General features: G+C 46.0%; 1 protein-coding gene and 1 long non-coding RNA gene across 4 annotated transcripts in view; one reads left to right on the top strand and one right to left on the bottom strand.

Moving 5' to 3' along the window:
* thsd7aa (thrombospondin, type I, domain containing 7Aa) overlaps window positions 1-27610 on the top strand; it is a 537669-nt gene that overhangs the window by 237855 nt on the left and 272204 nt on the right. For all 3 annotated transcript variants that reach the window (XM_041184218.1, XM_041184217.1, XM_041184219.1), the window contains exon 3: window positions 27290-27538. In XM_041184218.1, coding sequence (XP_041040152.1) covers window positions 27290-27538 — 249 coding nt within the window. The remainder of the gene's footprint in view (window positions 1-27289; window positions 27539-27610) is intronic.
* LOC121276153 lies at window positions 141-27444 on the bottom strand. Its single transcript, XR_005942618.1, has 2 exons — window positions 27320-27444; window positions 141-372 (listed from the first exon to the last, which is right to left on the bottom strand). It is a non-coding gene; the product is annotated as an uncharacterized LOC121276153 (long non-coding RNA).

Below are 27610 nucleotides of genomic sequence, written 5' to 3'. Positions count from 1 at the left end.
CACACAACTTCGAATGAGAGGTAGAAGAGTATAGGTACAAATTTAACTAACAGATAAAATGTTAATAGAGACACAATCAAATAAAGCACACCAAAATTTAAAATAAATAAAACTGAAACATGCCAGAAAAACAAAACATGTCAGAAAGATGTGTATTTAATCTGTATTTGTGCTGGCCCACAACAAGAGGGGGAGGTCGCAGACTGGTGGAGGAATGCCTGAAATCAAGGTCCTCATGGACTTTGAAAACTGAGCCTTCAAGCCGGCCAGCGATGATCCGTACATGTGCTGATGGTGAAGAATATGTTCACCATTTGGATTTGCCTGCAATCTTTCCTAGATGTTTCAGCTGCTCTCCTGTCCTCCATATTCCTGAAAGCAAAGAAATTGCATTAAGCACAGAATAACATTTAACTGTGATCAACAAACTGACACAAAAATACAGCAAGCAGCAACAAACTGAAGCAAAAAAAAAAATCGAGAGAAAAGGACAAGTTGAAAATGTTCCAGTCTTACATTTCCTGAATGCATGGAGTGAAAACACACTAAGAAAAAATTAATATTAATGTTCTCATCAGTTTTTGGCATGCTTGCACTCCTATATGAATAAAACTAAAATGCACAAGAAAAAAGGCAGAAAATCCAGGAAAAATACAGGGTGAAAGTACAACACAAAGAAAATGTCTGGTAGTGACAGCGGACTGCTGCAAGAGACCCTATGGGAGGAATCATCCCAGATTTGTACGAAGTGCGGTAGCGGGTGGGAAAAAGGACATTTCCCCCCTCGGCTTCAATGGCGGGTTTTCGCGCCATATCATCCCACTCCTGGTGTGTCCTACCTCATTAATAATGCATTCCTGGGAAATACACCTCTGATTCGCCCGCCTCACCGTTATCTCAGGCCTTCAGAATTTGAACGCCAAATTTAAATGGCTACCCTGCACAGAGCTAGCACTCTGTAAGGGGTCACAAGCTGCTGCAAAGTCATGGCTGCTAAAGGAAGGAAACATGGTGCCCCCAAATTTAGCAACACCTCCTCAAGCACCTACTGGATGCAGTGGAGGCCTGCCACAAAGTCCTCTACCCCCACTCTGGGCGAAGACCAGCAAGCAGGTGACAAATCCAGCATGGGAGATGGTGGCAGTGGTTGTCAGTGCCAATGCCCTGCAAAAGAGGACAGCCATCCAGTGCCAAAAGAGGATGAATTATCTCCTCCGATCCACCAGGGTAAGTCACTCTTCTCATCACTCTCAACTCACAAATTCACAAACCCATCACACATCCACAGGGATCTCACCCACTGCCAGATCAAGGGACATCACCATTCTCTCTCTCACACAAACATCTTCATCAGCCCTGCAGATCGTGCCCTCATCCCATCCTTGGCACCACTCACCATCCACACATGCCAGACATCCTTCTCATCTAGCCTGGCTGGTGTTCTGCTCACACTCTCTCAATCTGTATTCATGCAGAACAAGCTGGCCCACAATAAGAGGGAGAGTTCGCAAACTGGTGGAGGAATGCCTGAAATCAAGGTCCTCAAGGACTTTGAAAACAGAACCTTCCAGTGGCCGGCAATGATCTGAACTGCTGCTGTGCTGACGGTGAGGTCGGCGGTGCTCAACCAAGTGAGGATCCAGCAGTGCAACATCCATCAGACAACCATGCTTGTTTTGCACACTCCTGTAATGCACTAACTATCTCTCCTTGCTTTGGCAGGTACATCTGGGAAGCAGCCAAGGAGCTCTCCAACCCAGGCCCTCGACTCAAGCCTGAAAAACACCTCAGAAGAAGAACATGATGACACCCTAATTGGAGACCCGTCACAGCACTCACCCACACTCTCCACCAGTACAGAGGTACACACGTCAGTGGGACCTTCTTGTAGAGGAGCCTTGGGGTCACAATCTGATCTAGAGCATGCGGCGCAGGGACTTCCAGGTTTCCGGCACTTCGAGGATGGCTGGGGGTCTGAAATCTGCTGAGTTTGAGTCAGATGAGAAGCCTCTGGACTCGGTCATACCTCAGTTGCTGGAGCTGCAAAGGCAAACTCGGGAACATCAGGAATGGATGCCTGCTGCACTCCTCAGATTGCAAGGGATGATGGGGGAGCCCTTCCGCCTTCGGTCTGTGGTGATAGCGCCAGCATTCCAACGCACTGAAGTCAACACTGGTGGCCACATGGAGACCTTGGTCCAGGACGTCGCTCCTGCACTGCTGCACGGGTTGAACTCCATTGCTGACATCATAGTTGGCCTCCAACAGTGTCAATATGGGAGGCGTGCGAGGCAGCTCGATTTTGTTCCAGCTTCCCCTTCTCCTCAAGATGTCAACCAGGGGCTGTCATGTACACATAGGGAAAAGGATCAGCAGGTGCATATCCCAGGGCCATCCACCCAGGTGACTTTGGGAGTGTCCGGCCCATCTGAATCTCCTGTTCCTGTGACCCCAGCAGCTCCAGTTCCACAGGCCGAGGAGGCTACCACTGCCACAAAGCAGGACCCCAGAAGCAGGCTGGGCCCTCTGGGTCTTGGCTCTCCAAAGGATGCCCACCATGGTCATCACAGACAGGGTGTATCAGTCCGCAGGCTGCCTGCATCTCCGCTATGTATGTCAGGGGGAGCACCGAGATGTAGCAGCAGAGTTAGGCAAATTATGAAGATGTAACTCTTTCGAGTACAAACACGTTTCCATCTGTTCCTATTCAGATGAAGTTACATTTTTTCATAGTTTGCCATTGTGAGATTTGAACTCTTGATCTTGGGGTTACAAGCCCAGTACCATAACCACTTGGCTATTTAGGCCAAGCTTAGTTGCACAGCCTGGACACGGGTGTTAATCACTTGTACTTAATGTTCACTATTGTAAATAAACTCCCAAGAATGTCCCCTTTCTTATGGCTCTTGTTATGATAAGCAGTGTTCACGTCACTGTATTGCATTCCTCTACCGGACCTGTTGTGGCACCAGAACCTCATTTTCAAAATGCTTATCGTTTGCTTCACCAAAGTCTGGGTCACTGCATGACCCTTGTAATACCGTCGCTTTGCTGCAGTCTGAGGCCTCTGCATGGGCATCATCAGCCATGTCCTCTGTGGGTAGCCCTTGTGCCTGAGGAGCCAACTTACAACCTCTCTGGACCCTGGAAGATGTCAGCGATCTGAGACCTGCCAAGAATATAGGAGTTGTGGACACTCCCTGGAAATCATGTGCAGACCTGCAGGATGTGTTTGTGGTCGCCGCACATCAGCTGAACAATTGCCGAGTGGAAGTCCTTGCAGTTGATGTAGTTGACTGTTTATTGCCATGGAGACCTAAGTGCCATGCGAATGCAGTCGATGGCACCCTGTACCTGTGGAAAACTAGAGATCTGTGCCAATCCCAGCACTTTTGCTTACTGGCTTTCCTGATCCCAGGCAAAATGCACAAAGTTCTGTGCCTTCATGAAGATGGTATTCATGACCTCCTAGATACACTTATGTGTGGAGGCTTGCGAGATCCTGCACAGCTCACCTGTGGAGTCCTGGAAGAGTCATCGGTGTGAAAATTGAGCGCTGCGGTCACTTTCACGGCCACTGGCAGTGGATGCCCTTCATATCCCTGTGATGTCAAATCCTGCGTATGTGACTGACCAGTTCTTTAGATATTCGTAGTCTTCATCGACACTGGTTCTCAGTCATCTGCAGGAATGACAGGTGCCATCCAAAGACCCTAAGTCTAGTGAGGCACCTACGAGTAATGGTTCATTGTGGATCTTTAGCTGAGTGAGCAGCAGGCCCTGCCACCCCTTCACCTTAAGGGAGGTGCCCTTCCCCTTGCCAGCCAGGTGCCTCCGCCACTCTCTTCTTTTTCTTCCCTGGTCTCTGTAAGCTATGAGGCATACTGTTAAATCACCAGGCACCATGTTCCTGACGTTCTCTTCCTGCAGGATCAAAGAGAAAGACACGTGGGTTAGCATTGGTGTACTAAGAACCTCTCTTGGTTAAGTCTGAAGGCCCTTTCATGCATGCAGGAGAGTGCTGGCCACCACTTGAATGCCAGTGTGTAGTGCACAAATTGGCTGTCTGAAACCCAATCCACCTCTGCCCCACTCTACTTGACCAATTGGCAACAGCTTCAGACACCGGCCTGCATGCTGTGCTCTCAGCTCACACGCAGGTATTCTCCTAACCCACATTGTAAGGCTGCGCTATTAGCTTGAACCATAATGGATACTGGTCCAAACCTTCATAAAGACATTTCAAGGGGCTCTGAGTGCCTCCAGCAGTGACTGCCCCATGGCAACCTTTCGCATCGGGATTGTACAACTTATCCAGTTGGTCAATTGCTCTCCTGCCCCCTAAACACACACATTAATTTGCAGCCTGCGCCTGAGGGGTGAAAAATTCTGGAGTATTTGGTGGCACTTCCATGCTTTTGCATTGTTTGAGTGGGCAGGAAAGCTACAGAGGCCCAACTCCAAGCATGTCAATGGAGCTGCAGCTGAATGATCTCAGCTATGGAAAAATGCTCAGTTGTGACAAGCTTTTCCAAGTGGCCGCTTCCCTCATCTCCCCTCTTCCCCCCACCTCCCCAGCATATGCTTGAGTATTTCCTCCAGTCTGCCCGTGGTGCCTTACCCCCGCCACACCCCCCCATCCCTGGTCTGACCCACAGGGAACTCTTGCCCCAGCACCTTATGATAACCATCTAGGAAAAAGTGACTTGCCTGTGCCCACCACAAATGTGCAGCACCTCTTCCTTGAAGTCTTTTGGGCGATGCTCGTGAGCACTGCGCAAGGTTGTGTGCACTCACGTCCGAGTTCCCCTTGAAGTTCGGGTTGCCAGGTGCATGCTGAAGCATGCTGTTCCGAAGTCACTCCGATGTGGGCGATAAATTTGACGTAGGGGGATGAACCTGGTGAAGAGAGCTTATAATTAGATGCAAATGTATTAAAATGAAGTTCCCGATGTGCAGCGGCGGTAAACACAGCCCACCATTGACAGATGGAGCGGATGATCTCAAATTGTTTTCACGATGGCGTAAAACCGATCTTTGGCCTTCCCGCCATATTGTTCACCCACCCCCTGCCCTTCACCCACCTGCCATGATGCCCAATGCTAACGGAGCCAGAAAATTCCGGCCAAATCTTATCATTGTTGATATTGGTGATCAGGTACTTGGCATGTTTGATTTATTATTTCATATATTTTTAAAAGAAATGTAAACCCAAATAAAATAAATACATGAATGCTGTTATTATAATGATGGACAAAGAAACCTATGAAGCATTTGGCCTCTAACACCATCAACAGTGATTTATAGGCGTAGATCTTCATTTATGTTAAGATGCTGTGTGTTATTGTTATCAAATGCATCAAGAAACCCAGTAGTGCACTCTGGAGTACTGTGTATAGTATTGGTCTCCTTATTTAAGGAAAGATGTGAATGCGTTAGAAGCAGTTCAGAGAAGGTTTAGTAGACTAATACCAGGAATGGGCGGGTTGTCTTATAAGGAAAGGTTGGACAGATTAGGTTTGTATCCATTGGAGCTTAGAGGAATAAGAGGTGCCTTGGTCAAAACCTTTAAGATCTTGAGGGGTCTTGACAGGGTGGAAGTGGAGTGGATATTTCCTCTTGTGGAAGAATTTAGAATCAGGGGTCACAGTTTAAAAACAAGGGTTCACTCATTTAAGACAGAGATGAGGAGAACTTTTTTCTCTCAGAGGGTCGTGAGCCTTTGGAACTTTCCTCCTCAAAAGGCCGTAGAAGCAGGGTCTTTGAATATTTTTAAGGCAGAGTTAGATAGATTCTTGATTAACAAGGGGTTGAAAGGTTGTTGAGGGTAGGCGGGAGGTTACAATCAGATCAGCCATGATCTTATTGAATGGCAAAGCAAGCTCGAAGGGCCGAGTGGCCTATTCCTGCTACTAGTTTGTATGTTCATATGTTCGTATGGAATGGTCCAATCATTCCTTAATTCTGGTGTCTTTAGATACATTACTGTGTTATGACCATAGACGAGGTTAATTGCTGCACAAACAAAATCCCAGAGGGAAACTTGGCTTACAGGCCATACCTTTTTTTTGTATTCTGCAAGTAACATTTTTAAATTTTAAAAATTAAAGGTAAATGTTTTAAAGAAATCTTCACACAAGATTACAGTTACACAGTTAAAATCAGTCTTACAACACATTCTGCCACTCCCCACTTGGTCAGACCCACAACTAAACACCCTCCAAGCAACACTACTTATAGATGTTTAACTATAAAAATCCAGTAATATTACCTAAGGCAAACTGTTGTAGCTTTAATCAAGTCATACCACTCAACTCTCTACTTAACTCTCTCCCACTCTGCTGTGGAAATCCAAGACTTTAGAACAAGGCTGATTATTGCAGCCCAAGGCTTTTCTGGCTTGACTGGATGGCTGATCCAAACTGCATCTTCGCCCAACCTAGAGCTGTTTCCAGGAAATCTTCCTCACACAGCCAATAGCCTACAACTACAGCTAACAGCTCACAGCTACCTTAAGCTTTTCACAGTAACTCTAAAATACCTTTCTTCCCCTTTCATCTCAGGTTCCATTATTTTCACACCCTTTTGAAACTCAAATCCTTCCAAATATAAAATCTTTCATGTTTCTCTTTTGTCTCTGCTTTCGGGTCAATAAAATGTATTATACCCTCTTCTATTTACCTATAGAACTCCTGCAAGATGCAAAAATGTATATTTTCACCTCTGACTTCCCTTTGATATTCAAACACACTTTCAACTTATATAAAAATGCAAATCTTAGGCCCAACCTATTCACTTGTACCTCAAACATAACGCCGCTATCCTTTCATGTTTTAAACTCCTGAGACAATCTGTCTTCTAGTAACCTTTCCCCAGCTTAATTAATTCATTCACACACACACACACACACACACACACACACACACACAGCCTTCTTCACAGAATAATACAATATTCCCCAAAAATATAAAAAAAAATCCATTCTCACAACTGCCAAATAGAGTAAGTCAGAAAACAAATCACATGCAATGCCATCAACTAATACAAGATTCAAGATACAACATGCAGCTTGTTAGCAGCTTGCTTGACCTTGCTGTCCTCTGTATTGATGTTTCAGATGATACTTTGCCCCTTGGACCAATTGAGTTAATAGTTGTTTGCAAATGCCTGTGTTTGGCAACACTTCAACATTATCATGATAGTCTGTGTTGTTCAATTGCCAGGCTGGATGATGATGGCTTTGAGATGGAGTCAGTACGCAGATTTTCAGAGGGCAGTTCAGATCTTTGTAATTAGCTACTATCACAGCACTTCAGGCCACCCACATGTAAACAAATCCCACTGTGATATAATACAAAATAAATTGATGCAGAACCAGCTTTCTACAACTAGGTCCTGCTGCTGCATTTATTAAATATTGCACAATACAGCAAATCTGACATGAATCAGAGACATCTAATAACAGAACATTGACAACATGTTTCTTCATGTTCCTTAAAACAACTATCTCATCCTGTCTCCTGTTGTGAGTAGCTACATGTTGTGTGGACAGTCAGAAACAACAGAATCTGTTAGCTTTTATCAACATTTTTGACATTTATTGTTTATGGAGCCCTTAATCGAAATGCTACACCCTCTAAGTGGAATTAAACATGCACAATTAACTTATGAATCATATGCATTATAAATATGTAGCAACAAAAAGTTTTTCAGAAAGGAGCACTAATATACTTATGGTTTTAAGGTTCATTCAAGTGGGAGATACCAGCATTGACTGATGTTAAATGTCAAATTTTAGTAGGCAGAGGCAGCATCTTTCAATCCCAGGTCAGTATAGTGCATGACACACACTGTAATCATTTGTCACTTTAGTCACACTAAAATGATGCAGGCCAATGACAGTTAAGGGTACAGTCTGCATCTGGTTAGGCTCCTTAATTGAAGCCCTGATTTTGAACTCCAAAATGTAAAGTTGCATTTTGCAGTACAAATACGCCAACAGCAAATAAGCACTTAGAGCCAAAATTCTGCAACCCTTTTGGCAGGAACACACCAGAAATGGCCAAAAGAATTGGCCAGGTCCTAGAAAAACTGGGGCTGGGCCTTCCCTGCTATCGTCCACCAATCCCTAATAGTGTAACCTGTGTCGGAAGAGGCGTGGCCTCGTCAGGTGCATAGGGGAGCAGGGACTGCCAGGCTGGGACCTTCCTCATCCTCAGCCTGGGAATCAACTTGACATCTGTATACCCAGCACAACAAGATGTATTGGTCCCTTAGACAGTGTAAGTGAGCCAGGGAGCCAAGTGAGTACAGGGAGCCAGGCTTGAGCCGTGGCCTCAAACCCCAAAAGTCTTTGAATTATTTTCAAACCCTTATATAGGGAGTGATGGACAATTCCAGAATATTTCAAGCAAAGCCTTGGCACCCCACATCGCCTTCCAGTACCAGCAGTCCACATAGAATTCATAGTCTATCTATCACTGCTTGTTTGTCCCTACAACCACACCAACCCCCTCCACTTCTCTCCCCCTACCCAAACCGCGCCCCCCCCCGCACACCTTAAAACAGCTTATATTTCACCCCTTTCTTGGATTCACTCAAGTTCTGTCGAAGGGTCATGAGGACTCAAAACGTCAACTCTTTTCTTCTCCGCCGATGCTGCCAGACCTGCTGAGTTTTTACAGGTAATTCTGTTCTTGTTTAGAATTCAAAGTCTCTTATTACTGACAGGCAATTAGGATGCGCTCTTGGTGGTACAAGCACCCAGCGTTAATAACATAACCTTTTCCTGACCTCCATGCTCACTGAAAGTTTTTGAAAGCTGTCTCCTAGCAGTTATGGTTGAATTCCATTCTCACAGATTTCCAGAGTTCAGGATACAATGTCAGTTCAAACAATTTAAAGGAATCAAATTTGGTGGATGGTATAGGGTACAGAAAATTGCATTGTGTATTTCGTCCGCTTAAGACTAACATTATGTATATGCCAGCAGAAGGAGTCTAGAAGGAGAATAAAGGAATCCATATTTTAACAGCTTGAGCAGTTTACTGAATACATCTTACTGAACCTTATAGTTTCTTACCAAGAACCTCACATTTGGTGAAGGTGGAGGGAGAAACATCAATTTCATGGGCGCTTGTCTGATTGGATAGGCAGAACACAAATGATGTGCAAGTAACTTGATACAATCAGCACACATTAAATTAAACATGAGAAACAAATTCTACACTCTGCAGCTAGTAACCTGTAAACATAATGTACACAGCAACCGCTACGCATGCTGTAGATGGAAATCCCTACAGGGTTTGTAATTGTGATGTTTACTATTGCTTGCAACCTTTAACTACAGCATTCTCATTGGTTTTAATTTTAGAATAATGATCAAGAATGCCATTCATAAGACTAAATGCTTGTAAGAGAATCATTGCGTGTGCTGTAAATTTTCTATTAACGGCACAATTGTCAGCGATTTTTCGTGGCCCGTCCAAACTTACAGTAGGCCATTCGGCCAGGCAGCCTTTACATTTTTGAATGAAATGTCATCCAAAGGCGGGATAAAATGTTCATTAGGAAACAAAATAAAAAGAAATACCTGGGGACAGCATTTTTATGAGGTATATTTTCAGGTGCTTCATTGTGCTGCATGGACATTTTTTGCAGCCTTTTTGTGTTTTATTTTATTAATTGCAAGTCTGCAGCTCCCTGAGGCAGCTGTCTGCCTTCAGGGAACTCAGTGGAAGCGCTTACCCACCCCCGGTGACGTCGTCATGCACCCTCCTCCCGCCCCCACCCCGACAGTGCTGAGCTTTTCAGCGCGCATTTCACGTTGGCTGGCCAGCATGAAATTGCAGTCGGGGGCTGATCGCGGTCAGGGGCTCATTTCCCAACCACTCCGGGCCCGCTGATCACGTTCGCCCGACGAGGGAAAAATTCAGGCCTGTGTTTCTAATCTAGTTGGTAAACCCGCTGGACTGGCGATAGTTTTGCTGTTAGTTGCTTGGACGTTTTTAAGGAATCAATTGTGTTTTCTGAATTTGGCTCCCGATGGGAACCTCAATGTCAGATATTTGATTTGGGAGATCAGTAGGAGCCGCAAAATATTGCATCCATAGTATCAGCGAGCCTCACATGATTTACCATCCATTAAATATAATGGCTAAAACACCTGGGAGGACCAACTGGGAGTGCAAATTTGAAAAATCTATCCTTGTAAGTCTCACTTCCATTGCCCTTTTAAAAAGCAAATGAATAAGCCCTGTTTTTAACTGAAATATAGTATATATTTCAGTATCTGCATTGATGTTTCTGACATCTTTTACTTGAGTGCAGATATTATTGGAGACATCTGCTTTAAGGAATTACTGAGGCAAATGTGTGACAGTGTTTTGAGTTAACTTCAGTAGCAACATGGTTACTAACCCAGTGATGCTTTTGCCTCAGTTTTACCTTTGAGTTTACATTGTCAAGCTCCTGCTTCTCTGAAGCAATCCCCTAATAATTTCTATTTCAGACACAGAAACAGCTTTCATGGTAAGACAATGTAACAACATGATTGCTTGTCAGTCACACTGGGAGTATAGAGCTTTAACCTGAATCTTCTTACAGTGTGTGCATCCAAACTAAGACTAAAGCAATATATGGACAGACAGTCCTGATCATCCACACTGCAAAGACACATTGGATATAAATAAAATACAATTTGGTTATTTCTAATTATAATTGGCCCAGGCTATTGCTTTGGGGACATGGGTTCAAATCCCACCATATCTGGTGGAATTTAAATTCAACTAAATAATAAATCTGGAATTAAAAGATAGTCATGGTAATAGTGACCATGAAATCATTGCCGATTGTCCATCTGGTTCACTAATGCCCTTTAGGGAATGAAATTTGCCATACTTACCTGGTTTGGCCTACATGTGACTCCAGACACACAGCAATGTGGTTGACTTAAATGCCCTCTGAAATGGTGTGGCAAGCCACTCAATTGGAACAAACCACTACAAAGTCTAAAAGCAGTGACACCGGACGGATCACCAGGCATTGAGCTATAGACATTGGAAATGACAACGGCAAACGTGTTGACCTGTCGGCCGTGCAAATTCATCTTTGCTAACATCTCGGGGCTTATGCCAAAATTGGGAGGGCTGCCCCAGACACTAGTTGACAGCCTGACATAGTCAAATGTACCGAATCATACCTTTCAGGAAATGTTCCAAACATCACCATTACCATCCCTGGGGTACATTCTGTCCCATTGGCAGGACAGACCCACCAGACGTGGTAGCGTAGTGGCATACAGTCGGGAGGGAGTTGCCCTGGAAGTCCTCAGCATAGACTTTGCATCCCGTGAAGTCTCATGGCATCTGATCAAACATGGGCAAGGAAATGTCCTTCTGATTATCACCTATCACCCTCCTTCAGCTGCTGAGTCAGTACTCCTCCATGTTGACAACCAATTGTTAGAAGCATTAAAGGTGGGAAAGCACAGAATGTACTCTAGTTGGGGGCTTCAATGTCCATTACCAAGAGTGGCTTGATATCACTACTGATTGAACTGGTCGAGTCCTGAAGAACCTAGCTACTAGACTGAGCCTGGTGCAGGTGGTGAGGGAACCGACAAGACCTCATCCTCACCAATCTACCTATTGCAGATGCATCTGTCCATGACTCTGTTGGTCAGAGTGATCACCACATGGTTGTGGAGACAAAATCCTGTCTTCACATTGAAAATATCCTCCATTGTGTTGTGTGGCACTATAACCGTGCTAAATGGGATAGATTTAGAACAAATCCATGAGGCACTGTGGGCCATCAGCAGCAGCAGAATCTGTAACTTCATCACCTAGCATTTCCATCACTCAATCATCAACATCAAACGGGCGGTCAACCCTGGTTCAATGAAGAGTTCAAGAGGGCATACCTAAAATTGAGATGCCAATTTAGTCAAGCTAAAACACAGGACTACTTGCATGTCAAACAGTGGAGTTAGCAGATTTTGACTCTTTCCCTATTTCAGTTGAGAGCCTTCTTCATTGCCTATTTGCCTCCAGGAAATACTTGACCCCGAGGGTCATGAACAAAAGAGCCAGAGGCCCTATGTATCTCTGTTCCTTTTTCCTTTGAATAACATGCTGGTAACTGGTGCACACCTGATATTACAAATATTGGCAAAGTTTTTCAAGAAACAATCAAAAGATGCAGAAAATTGGGTCAAAAAACTAAATGGCCTAGTAGGGTTGCCAACTCCGACTAGGTATATTTCGGGGGACGCTTGGGGAAGTGACGTCACAGAATCCTGCTGGCGTGGTGCGAGCAGGTGAGCCCATCCGGTGGGGCAAGTCCAAAGCCCCAGACGCTAGTGGGGAAAGATGGGTTTCTTTGAGGTACGTGAATAAACAAAAGTACTTTGGAGCTTTGTTTAGAATTGGCTAGTTCAGGCACTGCTGCGCCCGGGCACCTGCTGGAACTGCAGTCAGGTGCCCTTTAAAGCAGCCTATGCTAAATCCTTGCCCCCCCCCCCCTCCGGCTCAGACCCCAGTCTTTCCACTTGCCCCCAAACGTACACACACGCCAGGGCTCATGAAAGACAATCCTCTGAGCAGCGACACACTGGGTGCTGACAAACAGCAGCCTTGGGTTCCACTCTCTGGCAGGTTGCAGCCCTGGCCTGCTCTCTCCTGATATTTGGATTAGCAGACTTGCGCGCTCCATCCCTGGGACCATGGCCTCACTCCCTGTACCAGCTTTCTGCAGAACCATTAATTTCCCTACTGGCTCACACAACATTCACCTCAGTACCAGTGGGGGAAAAAAAAACATGCAGGGCAGCAAGCAGCGAGAACTGAGTTAGTACATGTGCGTAGCTTTGATGTAATGTGCTATGTCATCAAACTTGCTGCGCCTGCGCAGGAGTGCTGCCTCACCTGTTTGTGAAGTGCCGTTCAGTGAATTGGACTCTGTGGCTGCTGGGGCAAGAGTTGATCAATTAATGGGGAATCCCATCATTTTAAAATCTCTTCAAGTGCTTTTAATAACCACTGAGAGATTAGAGGTGATTCCTGGAGCCTCCTGGCCATTCTGGAAGGCTTGGCAACATTATAATCCAGCTGGTTCAAAGGCAAAATGTGGCAGCATGTTTTAAATGATGCCTTGGTGATTACAGTATTGTAAAGCCTAATTGGTATATTTGGTCTCCTGGCTGCATTTCTGACAGCAGCACAATCGATCCCACCTCTGCTGCAACTCAGCTAGTGAGCATTGCTAGTTGTTTCTTTACAAATTTTTCAGTCTATTCCAGACCTGCAAGTCCGATTGCTGAGTTTCTACACCTGTTTTCTTCAAGGCATCAACCCAGTCCTGTCACTGGAAAATGACACAGAAGGTGCAATTATGTTATTTTCATCACAACCATGGCTCATTTAGTAGCACTATTCTTTCTACATCACAAGGTTCAAACTCCAGGGCTAGGGTGCAAAAATCAAGGCTGACACTTCTGTCATACTGTGGGAATGTTGCACTGTCGGGATGGCTGTCTTTTGGAAAAGATATTAAATTAGGGCCCAACTCCCCCCTCAGGTGGACGTAAATGATCCCGCGGCACTATTTCAAAAAAGAGCAGGAGAGTTATTTCCCACTCCCCTGGCCAATATTTATCCCTCAATCAACATTACAAAAACAATTTGCTCATTATCACTTTGCTGTTTATGGAAGCTTGCTGTGTGAAAATTGGCAGGCTGCCATGTTTTCTACATTACAACAGGGGCTACACTTCAAAAATATTTCATTGGCTGTAATGCTCTTTGAAGTGTCCGGTGAGAAGCACTATACAACTGCAAATCTTTCTTTCATTTATGGACCCTTTTCCTGTTTCAATTAAGAGCTTCCTTCCCCCAGATCAACACGCATGATGCAAAAAAAGGCCACAGAGCCCTTGCTACAGATCCCTGGCCCCATTTCCAGTGCATTGGGAGTTGATGCACATCGAATTTTATGAGCTTGAAAACTAGCCCGAAGTTATTTATTGTATAATAAGTGGGAGTGATAATGCAAATCAAAGTTATAAAACAGTAAACAACTGTAGACCAAATTGGAAAAACTAAATGACACAACTAGTGTCGGAGCATCAAGCATGGTTGGAAAAGTGATGGACCATTGAGCCTAATAAATAGTCAAGCATCTGAAGTAACATGTAACAGTAATATAATCACATTTCACTGCATCACATTTCACTGCATCACATGTCAAGAGAACAACTGAGCACTAGTCAGTGATGTCCAATGATAGTTCCACGTATAGGGCTAGAAATTCAATGGCATTGCACTACTTTGAGCAGCATTATAGAGGCGTACCATCACTTCCCAGGGGTGCAATGCACCATAGGTACATCCCCTGCATGAGCAGGGAGGTTTTGAATCGGTGCTTTCCTGACATCACACAGCCAATCAGCTGATGTGACTCCAGGATTCCAAATTTGGTCCATAACAACCAGTGCACATGTTCATTTATCACTTTTCAAAGATCGGTTATGAGGCTGCAAGATTGGCCCTATACTAGAGTTCCTTAAAAGACCAGGCACCCAAAATGGAATTAAGGTTATTTTTGACAGCTTATCCTATTGCAAACGTATATGGAAGTATCTGGAGTATTTCGGAGGTTTTTGTGTTGAGCTCCAGGATTTGCTACAAAGTGTTGCAGGGAGGGTAGAAGAGTAGATGACCTGTCTCCACAAAGGCTGCAACAGTTAGGGAGGCAGCAGAGGCTGCAGAGAGAGCAAGTTCTGTGAGATGCCCTCTGCCATGTTAGAACCTGATCCCCTGTTGGGGGATGCTGTGGAGGATGCTGTCTGGCAGGCCAGCCAATGCATCCAGCATCTTGGTGTGCATTCCCATCAGTGGTGCCCTTTGTGCTGTCGCACCGAGGTCATCATCTGATTCCTTTGCAGCAGAACTTGTCTGTGACCTGGCCTTCTGGGAAGATAACAAATTAACCATCTTTTGCCCCTGACCAGGCTGCAGCCCACTCATGACCGGATGACCCACCACGTGCTGATAACAACACTATACTAGCCTCCAGGGTATGCGCAGTGCCAGTATCCGAGCTGCGAGTGCTGGATCAAGTGGTGGGGCCTATTCAGCAGTGCTCTCTGTTGCTTTCTCTTCCTCCTGGGGTTTCTATGGCTGGGCATGTGGCAGGTCCTGGGTATCCAAAAGCAGGATATTAGAAAAGTGGAAGGTTGGAGTTAGGGAATATGGGAGAGGTATAAAGCAAGAGCATCATGCTCAGCCCAGCAGCAGCCTGCTCTTCATGCCAGATCGCAAGATGAGGGGGTCCAGCAGTTGAGGAGGGGCATAAGGCAGGAACATTCCATTATCCTCAAGTCTAAGTCATTAATATATCAGGAAACGCAGTGGTTCTTTTCCGACCCCTGCGGAACACCACTATAAACTCTCCTCCAGTCTGAAAAGTAACCTTTCAACATTACTCTGATTTCTATCACTTAGGGCTGGATTTCATGGGGGACATACCGCTTGCTCCTCCCAACTAACAAGTCAGTCGCAAACCGACTGACAAAAAAAAGTCCACCCCACTGTAATAACCTGCTGTGGGTTGCAACAACACTTGCCCCCTCATTTGGAGGATGTCCGCTCTCAGGACTTCAATCCAATTGGCCAACAGCTCTTGCAGTCCCAGCAGCACTAGAGTTCAGTAATTGGCCCTGCTGGAATTGCATGCAGGGCCAGGATGGAGGACCCAGTTGATCCCAGACTCTGGTAAGTCAAGGGTATTGGGTGGAGAGGGGTCAGGCACTTTAGGGAGGTGGGGAGGGTGGTGTTGGTTTGTCAGTGCAGGCAGGGAGGAAGGAAAGGAGAGGTTACTATCTTTCAGGGGGGTAGCCCTCCCACCCCCAAAGCTACTAATCTCCACCTCCCCACTTCTTTCCCATTCTTTAAAAAAAAATTGAAAGAAAGGGCTAACCACTCTTGCCTGCCTGCCTATGCCAAACATGTTATTGTGCAGGCAATTGGCTTGTATACAAACTCAGTTGACCCTTAAATATTTATTCACATATGGCAGGCAAGCTGCCGATTCCAGTGTCCACTCAATCTGTATTATGGGGGACAGCTTGGGGTGGTGGGCTAGAAGGTGGGCTAGCCACTCCTCATATTTTACTTGCCCACATACCAAAAACACACCCAGTGGGGAGCCGTAAAATTCAGCCCTTAAGGAATTTCATATCCGTGTATCAGTGTCCCTTTTATTCCATGGTCTTCAACTTTGTTGGCTAAACCTGCTCTGTCAAATGCCTTTTGAAGTCCATGTACAACACATTAACTGTATTATCTTCATCAACCCTCTATGTTACCTCATCAAAAAACTTAACAGGTTGGTTAAATACAATTTGCCTTTAACAAATCCATGTTAGCTTTTCTTAATTAATCCATTCTCATCCAAATAATTGGTAACTTTGGCTCAGATTGTTGTTTCTTAAAGCTTTTCCACCAACAAAATTTAAACTGACTGACCTATTGTTGCTGGGTTTATCCTTACACTCCTTTTGAACAAAGAAGTAATATTTGCAATTCTCCACTCCTCTGGCAACCTACCTGTATCTAAGGAGGATTGCAAGATTATGACCACGACCTCCAAAATTTCCATCTTTACTTCCATCGTCGGATAGACCACATTTGAATGATTTATCAGCCAGTCGTTCTAGTACCTTCTCATTAGAAAGTTTTACCCCATCTGCTATCTCAAACACTTCCTCTTTCATTATGACTTTGGGCGCAATTGTCCCAGATTTGCATTAAGTGCGGTAGCAGGCGGGAAAAAGAACATTTTACCTGCAAGCTGCAATGGCGGCTTTTTCACATCGTATCGTCCCAAACCTGCCTCGTTAATTGTGCAATCCCAAGAAACATGTCGATTCGTTGATGGGCAGGCTTTCATTTGCCAAACCACACCATCACCTCGCCATTTCTGCCCGCCGGGCACCATCTTTAAAGTGCATGCACACCTCAGTGTTTCCAGCTCATGACTACTGCTCAGAAGACATAGTCCTGAAAGGCAAGAAGACTGCAGCTCCACCCTTCCCCCCGATTCAATGATGCATCCCTGGAAATAGCTTTTGGATGCCGTGGAGGCCTGTCGTGATTTCCTCGAGCCCCTCTCTGGCCGCAGGAGGGGCAGCAACATCAACAATCCAGCTTGGGAGGTGGTGGCAGCAGTGGTAGGTGCCAATGTCCTATAAAAGAGGATAGCTACCCACTGCCGAACGAGGATGAATGATCTCTTCTGTTCCACCAGGGTAAATCACTCTTCTCATTACTCTCAACTCTCACACTCACAAATCCATCACACATCCATACTCTCTGCCAGTTCAAGGGACATCACTATTCACTCTCTCTCACACACCTTCATTGCCCTCATACCAGACATGGCACCACTCACCACCCACACATGCCAGGCATACTTATCATCTGGCCTGGCAGGCATCCTGCTTGCACTGTCTCCATTTCTATTCACGCTGGACAAGCTGGCACACAACAAGAGGGAGAGGTCGCTGACTGGTGGAGGAATGCCTGAAATCAAGGTCCTTACAGACTTTGAAAATAGAGTCATACAGCTAGCCAGTGAAGATCTGGACCGTTCCTGTGCTGACAGTGAGGTCGGCAGTGGTCAAGTGACGATTTAGCAAAGCAGCATATGTCAGACAACCACGCTGTGAGTGATGTGTCCTGTTTCACAGGCCACAGCCATGCACTAATTATCTCTCCTTGCTTTTGCGTGCAAATCTGGATTACAGCTGAGTGAGTCCACAGCCCAGGGCCTCAACTCAAGCCCTGAAGACACCTCGGCAGAGAAATCTGTTGAAACCCCAATTGAAGACTCATCACAGCGCTTACCCTCACCCTCCACCAGTGCAGGGACGCACACCTCATTGGAACCTAGTTCTAGAATAGCCTCAGGGTCACAATCTGGTGAGCACATTGCACTATCTGATCCACAGCAGGCGGTGGCAGGGACTTCCCAGGTTCCTTGCATTTGGAGGACTGCTGGAAGCCAGAAATCTGCTGACTTGGAGTCAGATGAGGAGCCTCTGGACTCAGTCATGTCACAGTTGCTGGAGCTGCAGAGGCAAGTCTGGGAACATCAGGAAGGGATGTCTGCTGCATTCCTCAGATTATAAGGCATGATGGGGGAGTCCATCCACTTTCAGTCTGAGGTGATAGCACCAGTCTGCCAACAGACCGAGGTCAACACTGGTAAGAGGGGAGCCGCCATGGAGACCTTGGTCTAGGACGTCACTGTTGCGTGAGCTGAACTCAGTTGCTGACTCCAATTGTGCCAATGTGAGCGGTGGCAGGGCAGCTCCATCTCACTCTACCTTCACCTTCTCCTCAAAGAGTCAGCCAGGGTCCTTTGGGCACCCACAGGGAGGAGGGTCATCAGATTAACACTCTGGGGCCATTCACCCAGGTGGCTCTGGGAGTGTCCAGCCCATCCAAATCCTTTCTTCCCATGACCTCAGCAGCTCCAGCTCCACAAGCTGAGGAGGGTGCCACTGCCACACAGCAGGGCCACTAAGGAAAGTCGGAGCCCTCCAGGTCTCGGACCCCCATGCCCTTCAAGCCAGGGAATAGCAGCCAGCAGACTGTCTCCACCTCCGCTGTGGATGTTGGGGGAGCATTAAGGCTAGGGGCAGGGTTAGGAAGATGTAACTCTTTCGAGTACAAACCCGTTTCCATCTGTTTCAGATGAAGTTACATTGTTTCATAGTTTGCCATTGTGAGATTTGAACTCTTGATCTTGGGGTTACAAACCCAGTACCATAACCACTTGGCTATTTAGGCCAAGCTTAGTTGCACAGCCTGGGCATGGATGTTAATCACATGTACATAATGTTCACTTTTGTAAACAAACTCACAAGAATGTCTCCTTGCCTATGGCTCCTTGTTCTGATGTGAAACCTTGGTTCCCACACAAGATAAAGGCAGGTGTCTCGGTCCAGGGCCTCTTACTAATGCAGTGTGTAACCTTCAGACCAAAGTGATGGTCTGGTTTCATACTCACTGGACACATCAGTAATGCCTGCACCTCAGTAGTGCTTGTCATTGCTGCCAGAATGTCATATGTACGAACACACGAACAAGGAGCAGGAGTAGGCCATTTGGCCCCTTGAACCTGCTCCACGAGTCAATAAGGTCATGGCTGATCATGTTGTAACCTCAAAACTGCATCCCGCCTACCCCCGATAACCTATCACCTGCTTGGGAACCAAGAATCTACCCACCTCTGCCTTAAACATATTCAAAGACTCTGCTTCCACCAACTTTTCAAGAGAGTTCCAAAGACTCAATATCCTTTGAGAGAAAAATTTTGCTTCATCTATGTTTTAAATTGCCGACCCCTTATTTTTAAACAGTGACCCCTAGTTCTAGATTCTCCCACTAGAGGAAATAGCCTCTCCACATCCACCCTGTCAAGACCCCTCAGGATCTTATATGTTTCAATCAAGTCACCTCTTACTCTTCTAAACTCCAGCAAGTACAAGCCTAGCCTGTTCAACCTTTCCTCATAAGACAACTCACCCATTCCAGGTATTAGCCTAGTAAACCTTCTCTGAACTGCTTCCAATGCATTTACATTGATCCTAAAATAAGGTGACCAATACTGTACACAGTACTCCAGATATGCTCTCACTTGTACTCTGTATAACTGAAGCATAATCTCCCTACTTTCGTATTCAATTCCCCTCTCAATAAATAATAACATTCTATTAGCTTCCCTAATTACTTGCTGTACCTACAAACTAGCCTTTTGTGATTCATGCTCTAAGACACCAAGATCCCTCTGCATCTCAGAGCTCTGCATCTCTCACCATTTAGATAATATGCTTCTCTTTTATTCTTCTAGCCAAAATGGATAATTTCACATTTTCCCACATTATGCTCCATTTGCCAGATCTTTGCCTACCCCTCATCCTATCTATATCTTTTTTTAGCCTCCTTATATCCTCTTCACAATTTGCTTCCCTACCTACTTTGTATCATCAGCAAATTTGGCAGCCATCCCATCCATCCCCTCACCCAAGTTATTTATATAAATTGTAAACATTTGAGTTCCCAACACTGATCCCTGTGGCACACCACTCGTCACATCCTGCCAACCAGATAAAGACCCATTTATGCCTGGTTCTTGTTAGCCAGCCAGTCTTCTATCCATACCAATATGTTACCAGCTATATCATGAGCTTTTATTTTATGCAAAAACCCCTGATGTGGCACCTTATCAAATACCTTATGGAAATCAAAGTACAGTACATCCACCCCCTTTATCCGCAGCACATGTTACTTCCTCAAAGAACTCCAATAAGTTGGGTAAACATGATTTCCCTTTCACAAAACTATGTTGACTCTGCCTGATGACCTTGAACTTATCTAGTGCCCGGTGAAAACTTCTTCAATAATAGCTTCTAACATTTTCTGGATGACAGATGTTAGGCTAACTGGCCTGTAATTTCCCACTTTCTGTGTCCCTCTCTTTTGGAATAGCGGAGTTATATTTGCTGTCTTCCAATCTAATGGGACCTTTCCCAAATCTAGGGAGTGTTATCTCACTAACCAATTCTTTTAACACCCTAGGATGAAATCCATTAGGACCAAGGCACTTGTCAGTCCACAGCTCTAACAATTTACTCAGCACCACTTCTCTGATGATTGTAATTTTCCCGAGTTCCTCCCTCCCTTATTATAGGTGTTTCTGGGATGTAACTTGTACCCTCTATAGTGAAGCCTGAGGCAAAATACCTGTTCAGTTCATTTGCCATCTCCTTGTTTTCCATTATCAATTGTCCAGGTTCCCTTTTAAAGGGAAGTGGGCAGGCATCACAGAGTTCTGTCATTCTCTCTCTGTGTTCTCAGCACTTTTTGAGGTGAGGCTGACCTCCTATCCCTTCAGCATCTGTGACTGGTGACACTGTGCTCCTGAAGGGGTCAGGTGTTGAAGGCTGACAAAGGATCAGGTGCATTTAAAATTTCACGGCTGTGTCTCCATGATATGACACTGATCACAGAGCACAAGTGAGCTACCCTCAGCTAGACAGGAGTCAGACATTACAGAGGCTATTTGAAGATCTATTGAATATTCTCATGGTATGCTGTCATCATCCTCCTGGAATTTAGCGACTATTAAGGTATGTGCACCGCCAACAGCTACACAGGAGTCAAAAGCTCACAGATGCAATGTGAGGATCTATGGTGTCTCCTCACTGCATGTCATCATTATCCTCCATGAATCTAGCAGCTATGAGGGCATCCTGAGCGCACCTGCCTTGATTGGCCAGCGTGTTTGCCTCATTGCTGGCTTCCTCGCCTTCAATGATCTCCTCACCTCATCCCCATCAACATCCTCGTTATTGGAGGAGACTTGCAGCTCCTCCATCTCCTCCTCAGTCAGCTCCTCCCCGCTCCCCATTGCAGCATCAGCTTGTAAGGATACAGCAGGTGACGATGATGCGTGACACCCTCAGTGGACTCTACTGCAGGGCTCCACCAGAGCGGTGCTGGCACCGGAACCTCATTTTTAACATCCCGATGGTTTGCTCCCCATGGAGCAAGTTGCAGCATGAGCCTCATTATACCTTCTCTCTGTTGCAGTCTGAGGCTGCATGGGTGTCATCAACCATGTCCTCTGCGGGTAGCCCTTGTCCCTGAGGAACCAACCCTGCATCCTCTGTGGACCCTGTAAAACGCCAGGGATCTGAGACCTGTTAAGGATGTAGGAGTCATGGACACTCCCTGAGAATGGTGCGCAGACCTGCAGGATGCATTTATGTTGGTCGCACAGCAGCTGAATGTTCAGCGAAAGGAAGCCCTTGCGGTTGATGTAGTTGACCGCTTCTTGCCGTGGAGATTTGACGCCACATGAGTGCAGTCAACGGCACCCTGCATCTGAGGTCTGGGCAAATCCAATTGCTCTGGCATCCTGGCTTTTCTGGTCTCAGTAGAACACACAAAGTTCTGTGCCTTCGCGAAGATGGTGTCTGTGAGCTCATGAATGGATTTGTGGGTGGAGGCTTGTGATGTCCCACAAAGGTCACTTGTGGAGCACTGAAAGGAGCCACTGGCATAGAAATTGAGCACCACCGCCACTTTCATGGCCACTGGTAGTGGATGCCCTCCATTTCCCTGTGGCACCAAATCCTGCAGCAGGTTGCAGTTGTGATCGACCAGTCCCTTAGACATGCACAGTCTTCGTGACACTCATTCTTGGTCATTTTCAGGAATGAAAGGCAGTGTCTATAAGTCCTGGGTCTCGCTAGGTGCCAACCAGCAACAGCTCACTGTGGCTGTTCAGTGTTGTGAGTGGGAGCCCCAGCCGCCCCTTCTTCCTGAGGGTGCTGCTCCTCCCTCTGCCCAGCCAGGCCCCTCTGTCACTCTCTTCTCCTTTGTCTCCACTCTCTGAAAGCCATGAGGCATTTAGCTAGGTCACCATGCTCCTGATGTTGTACTTTTGTAGAATGGGAGAGAGAGACGCTAAGAACCGCTCTTGGTTAAGTCTGAAGATCCCTTACCGCATCCTAGAGAGTGCTGGCAACCATTTGGATGGCCAGAGTTTAGTGCGCTGCATGGCTGCCCGAAACCCCACCCTCCTCCGTCCCACTCCACCTGATCGAATGGCGGTAGCTTCGACGGCTGGACTGTGCTCTCAGCTCAGGCACAGGCATTCTCCTAACCCACAATGCAAGGCTGCGCTGTTAGATTGAACTGTGGGGGAGACTGGTCCAAACCTGAATGATGACATTGCAAGGGGCTGTGAGCACCTTTACCAGTAACTGCTCCATGGCCAGCTTTTGCGAGGAGATTGTACAATATGCAGTTGTCCAATTGTTCTGCAGTCCAGTAAAATGATCATTAGTTTACAGTCTGTGCCCATAGGATAAAGAGCTTTGGAGCATTTGGTGGCACTCTCAGGCCTCTACATTGCTTGAGTGGGCAGATAAGTTGGAGGCCCGTGTCCAAACATGCCAATGTGGCTGCATCTGAACCGTCTCAGCTACTGAGGAATGGTCACTTTATACAAGGTTTCCCTCATGCATGGCCACTTCCCTCCCCTCCACCCCTCAATGCTTTTGCCCTACCATCAACCATAGTGCAGCCCTTGGCCCCTAACCTCACCCCCACCTTGACTCAACTGTAGTGCAGCCCTTGCCCCCCCCACCTCGACTCAACCGCAGTGCAACCCTTGCCCCCCAAACTCACCTCAACTGTGGAGCAGCCTTTGCCCCCCCCCAAATCACCTCAACCTCAGTGCAGCCCTCACCCAGCACCTCCCCCCCCCCCCCCCCCCCAAACAACTCACCTCAACTGTAGGACAGACCTTGCCCTGGCACTGCACTGTCAGCCAGCTGGGAGAAAGCAACTTGTCTGTGTCCTCACAAGAATGCACAGCTCCTCAACCTTGAGGCCCAACAGGCATCTATCATGATCGCTGCGCGTTACTATGCACTCACCTCTGAGTTCCCCTCGAAGTGCAGCTCACCAGATGCATGCCAGTGTATTGTGCCCACCAGTGTGTTTTACACACATATATGATCCAGCGTGGGGGAATGATCCTGGCGAGCTGAGCTTATAATGAGATGCAGATGTATTACATTAATGGGCAGAGTAGACGGTTGCAACTGTGTTTCACAATGGCATGAAACTGATTTTTGGCTTTCCCACCAAATTGTCCGCTCACATCCACCATGCCTGATGTCAGCAGGCATGGAAAATTCCATCCTTTGGTAACATCTTCTTCCTTGATAAAGACTGATGCAAAGCATTCATTTAATACCTCACCCGTGCCTCATTTTCATGCATAAGTCTCCTATTGTAGCTAAATTAAGAAGCATTATCAGATCAGAGTCTTTCAGTGTTCTAAAATGCTTCTAATTGACCTCAAGCATCCAAGTTAACAGACACTTAGCATTTCCTAATGTAAGTTTAATCAATTTACATATAAAAAATGGTGTAGCTTGGATGTCTGCATCTGAACTGATGACTGGATTTTTTTGTGGAGAAGGTGCCTCTGGCTGGAAAGTCAGAGCCGAGGTTACCTCTGACGCCTGGGAAACCTTGACATGATTTTAAGGCTGGCAGGCTGTTAATTGACTTCCCAAGTCAAGCAGGCCCCGGCGTGAGGTGTGGTGAGCTGCAATCAGGCATCCAGGTAGAAGTGTGACAAGTCGGGGGCAGCCTTTGCCATTGTGGGGCCCTCTATTTGGCACAGGGTGGCAAACAGGAGGGAACCCCCCCTCCCCCAGACCCACAGCCAGACAAGCAGAATTTACCTGATAGCCTCGCCACATGGCTAGCACCCCCAGCCTCCACCACCAGTAAAATGCCACCTGTGGCAGGAGGAGGCCCTTATGTGGCTGTTAATTGACCACTTAAGTGCTTCAATTGGCCCAAGAGCAGATGGGCCACCCAATATCTACCCCACTGCTGATAAAATTCCAGCAGAAGCAGATAAGAAATGGGCACCACGCAACCACCATGCCACCCAATTTTACACCCATCCACCTGCCAACCCCCTCCAGTGAGGGTGACAGCATAACATCCCAGCCAATGTATTCTCTTTTAAGAAGGTGTCACCAATTTAATCTCTTACATGTTGGTTTTAGCAGAATTACAAGCTAAAAACTTCAACGTGGATAAAAATCTACTTCCTCTCAAATCAGTGTGGAACAAGTTGCCAGGGAAGCATCAGTAAAAATGAATTCAAGATGTGTTTCTGAGGAGAAAAGTAATTGAAGGATATGTTGAGGTAACAGGAAGGTGAGTTGAAGATCGATCAAAGATGATGGGCAGAATCTTCAGTTCGGCATGTGGGGGAGGCCTTGGGAGCTTTTTGAATGGCGGCAGCTGCCTCGGAGCTTTTCCAGTGCGTATGTGTGAATTTGCGCTCTCGCTGCCCTCCCCCATCCCCAACAAGCAGCACTGAGTGCTGAAGCATGTGTTTCACGCCCAACAAGGGAAAAGTCCTGCTCATGGTTTATTTGAAATATTATTCCAAGTTAATTACTCAGTTAAGAGACCTACACACAGTTCACATAGGGACTAATCATTCTTCAGTGAGTATAGTTTTTGCTGCAATGCAAGCATTTGTGACACCCAAAATGCTACTTCTGGCTCTGGCCATTTGAAAAACAGTGTCTGCATGAACATTTGTCACACTGTCTCAATGTAGCTTTACCTGCATTGCACTGGTGAGATTGAAGATGTGAACTAAACAGCATTTCTCTTCAAATAAAATGCTTATTATGCACTTAACAGAGCAGGATCAAAATCCAAAAGAGACCATTAGATGATTGTGCAAACTAATATTGTGACTGGCTGCCATCAGCCCAAAGCGTCAATGTAATATAGCAGTGTTCCAAGAGTAAATGAAAATTTCAGCATCTCTTTCCCTTAAGTACCCTACCCAACCTAATTTTTGCCATTATTTTCAGCAGCTACCCATTGAATTTCAGGTTGAGGGTCGGCTATTTGAGTCTTTGGTATAAGTTGATGGACAATTGTCAGATAGTAATTTCCTTTATTAAAACTATCAGTTTTAAATCCAAAATGTGAAAGAAATTGATTCCTGTATCTATTCTCCTGTGATTATAACACTTAAATGATAATATATTTAATCCAATTATTTATATATTTTAAATCTCTAAAAGTAGCAAATTCATATTGCTACAGAACTCTATGGCCAGAATATTGCCATCGGCGTTCAGGGGTGCGCCTGACACACCAACATGCAAAATAATGCGAGATGACGTCAGGCGTGCGTCCTGACATCGGCATGCGTCATTCTGATATTGCATTCGGCAGGCGCGTGTTGGCCAAACTGTCAAAGGCCTATTAAGGCCATTAAGAAAGTCATTAACATCATTAACACTGCTGCCCAACCCTAAGGTTGGTGGGATGAGGTTCCTGAAGGTTTAATGAAATAAGGGCCAGGATATTGAGGTCAGCGAGCAGGGGGAAGGGCCTGATCGCCAACATGTAAAATGACATGGGATGATGTCGGGCAGAACTCCCAACCTCACCCCGCGTCATTTCTATTTTCAGGTCGGCGAGGGCGCAGCCGAATCAGCTGTGCACCTGCCGACCTGTCAACAGCTAATTGAAGCTATTTAAAAACTAATTCAAGTAAATAATGGACCAGCCTGTCCAACCATCAGGTTGGTGGGCAGACCGGGAACCCTGGCAGTCTTCAGAAAAAGCATGAAACCTCATCCACAGGTGAGGTTCCATGAGGGTTTTTAAAAATTTAACAAAAGTTTGATGTCACATGAGGGGACATGTCAGGGAAATTTTATTTTTGTACAGTGACCATATTTAAATTTGGCCCCAATCTCCCTGAGGCAGCACTTAGTCCCAGGAAGATGAGTGCACTCTTTCGTGTGCATGCACGAAAAAGCGCACTCTCGGGCTGAGGGAATCCTCCCACGTCCGCACAGGGAGTGCATAGCACTTTCTGGTGGATGTCACGCTGGGCAGGCCTTAATTGGCCCGCCCACGTAAAATGGCGGTGTGTCCCAATGGGGGGCGCCAATCAGAGACGCGCCCGCTCCTGCACTTCCCCCCGATGGGGGGAAATTTCTTCCCAATGAAATAACTTTTACGAAATGCATAAACATGTCCCAGCTTATGTGACACTGTCATATGAGGGGACATGCTTAAATAATTTTTTAGATCCTTTATTCAAAATTTTCGTTAACAACTTAATCTCCCTGTGGCAGCTACATGCCTCAGGGAGATTCCTACACTCTTCCGTGCACATGCGCAAAAGAGCACCGGCCCGACTCTCCCTCCACTCCCCGCCTGCAGAGCTGGCCGCGCGTTATGCTGAATGGGCCTTAATTGACTGCCCACATACAATGGCAGTGCACAGCCAATCACGGGTGGCGACCGGCTCTCCGTGTCTGCCCGCGCCCAGCCTGCCCAACACAGGTAAGATGCAGCACTTTGAGTTGCTTCATCCATGATGATCATTTCATTTCTGCCTTGAAAGTGGGTGAAACCTTTCAAATATATCAGAACGTTTGCACTGGAAGTGTGGAGCTGACATGTGAGTTTTTTCGTTAATGTGGGTGTGTCAATAGTTATGAATGATTCAGTTCAACTCCTTTCCAAAATTGTTGTAAATTATATTATATGGTGGTTAAATGGAAACCTTCTCAATTAATAAACATTTAAAAAATGTGCTGAAATGGGTTTTGAACTGATTAAATCTTTGTCTTTTTTATCAGCTTCTGCACACAGGAAAAGCTACCAATTACCTTCCAGTCCTGTGTAGTTCCAAAGGACTGTCAAACCTCAGAATGGTCCGAATGGAGCCCATGTTCAAAGACTTGTTACAGTGCAACCTCTACTAAAGGACTCCGTACCAGAACATCCAGTATTAAGCAATTTCCTGTCGGCGGTGGGAAAGAGTGTACGTCCCTAGAGGAAAAAGAACCTTGTGCTCCCCAAGGGGAAGGTGTGCCACCCTGTGTTACGTAAGTCAGCTGTTCTTAAAGTTTTAGTGTTCGCCTAACTATCAGGCTGAGAATTGATCAACTGACTAAACA

This window comes from Carcharodon carcharias, chromosome 3 (assembly GCF_017639515.1).
Source record: "Carcharodon carcharias isolate sCarCar2 chromosome 3, sCarCar2.pri, whole genome shotgun sequence".
Taxonomy (NCBI): Eukaryota; Metazoa; Chordata; class Chondrichthyes; order Lamniformes; family Lamnidae; genus Carcharodon; species Carcharodon carcharias.
The sequence above is the reverse complement of the archived record's forward strand: the minus strand, read 5'-3'. Positions and strand labels throughout refer to the sequence as shown.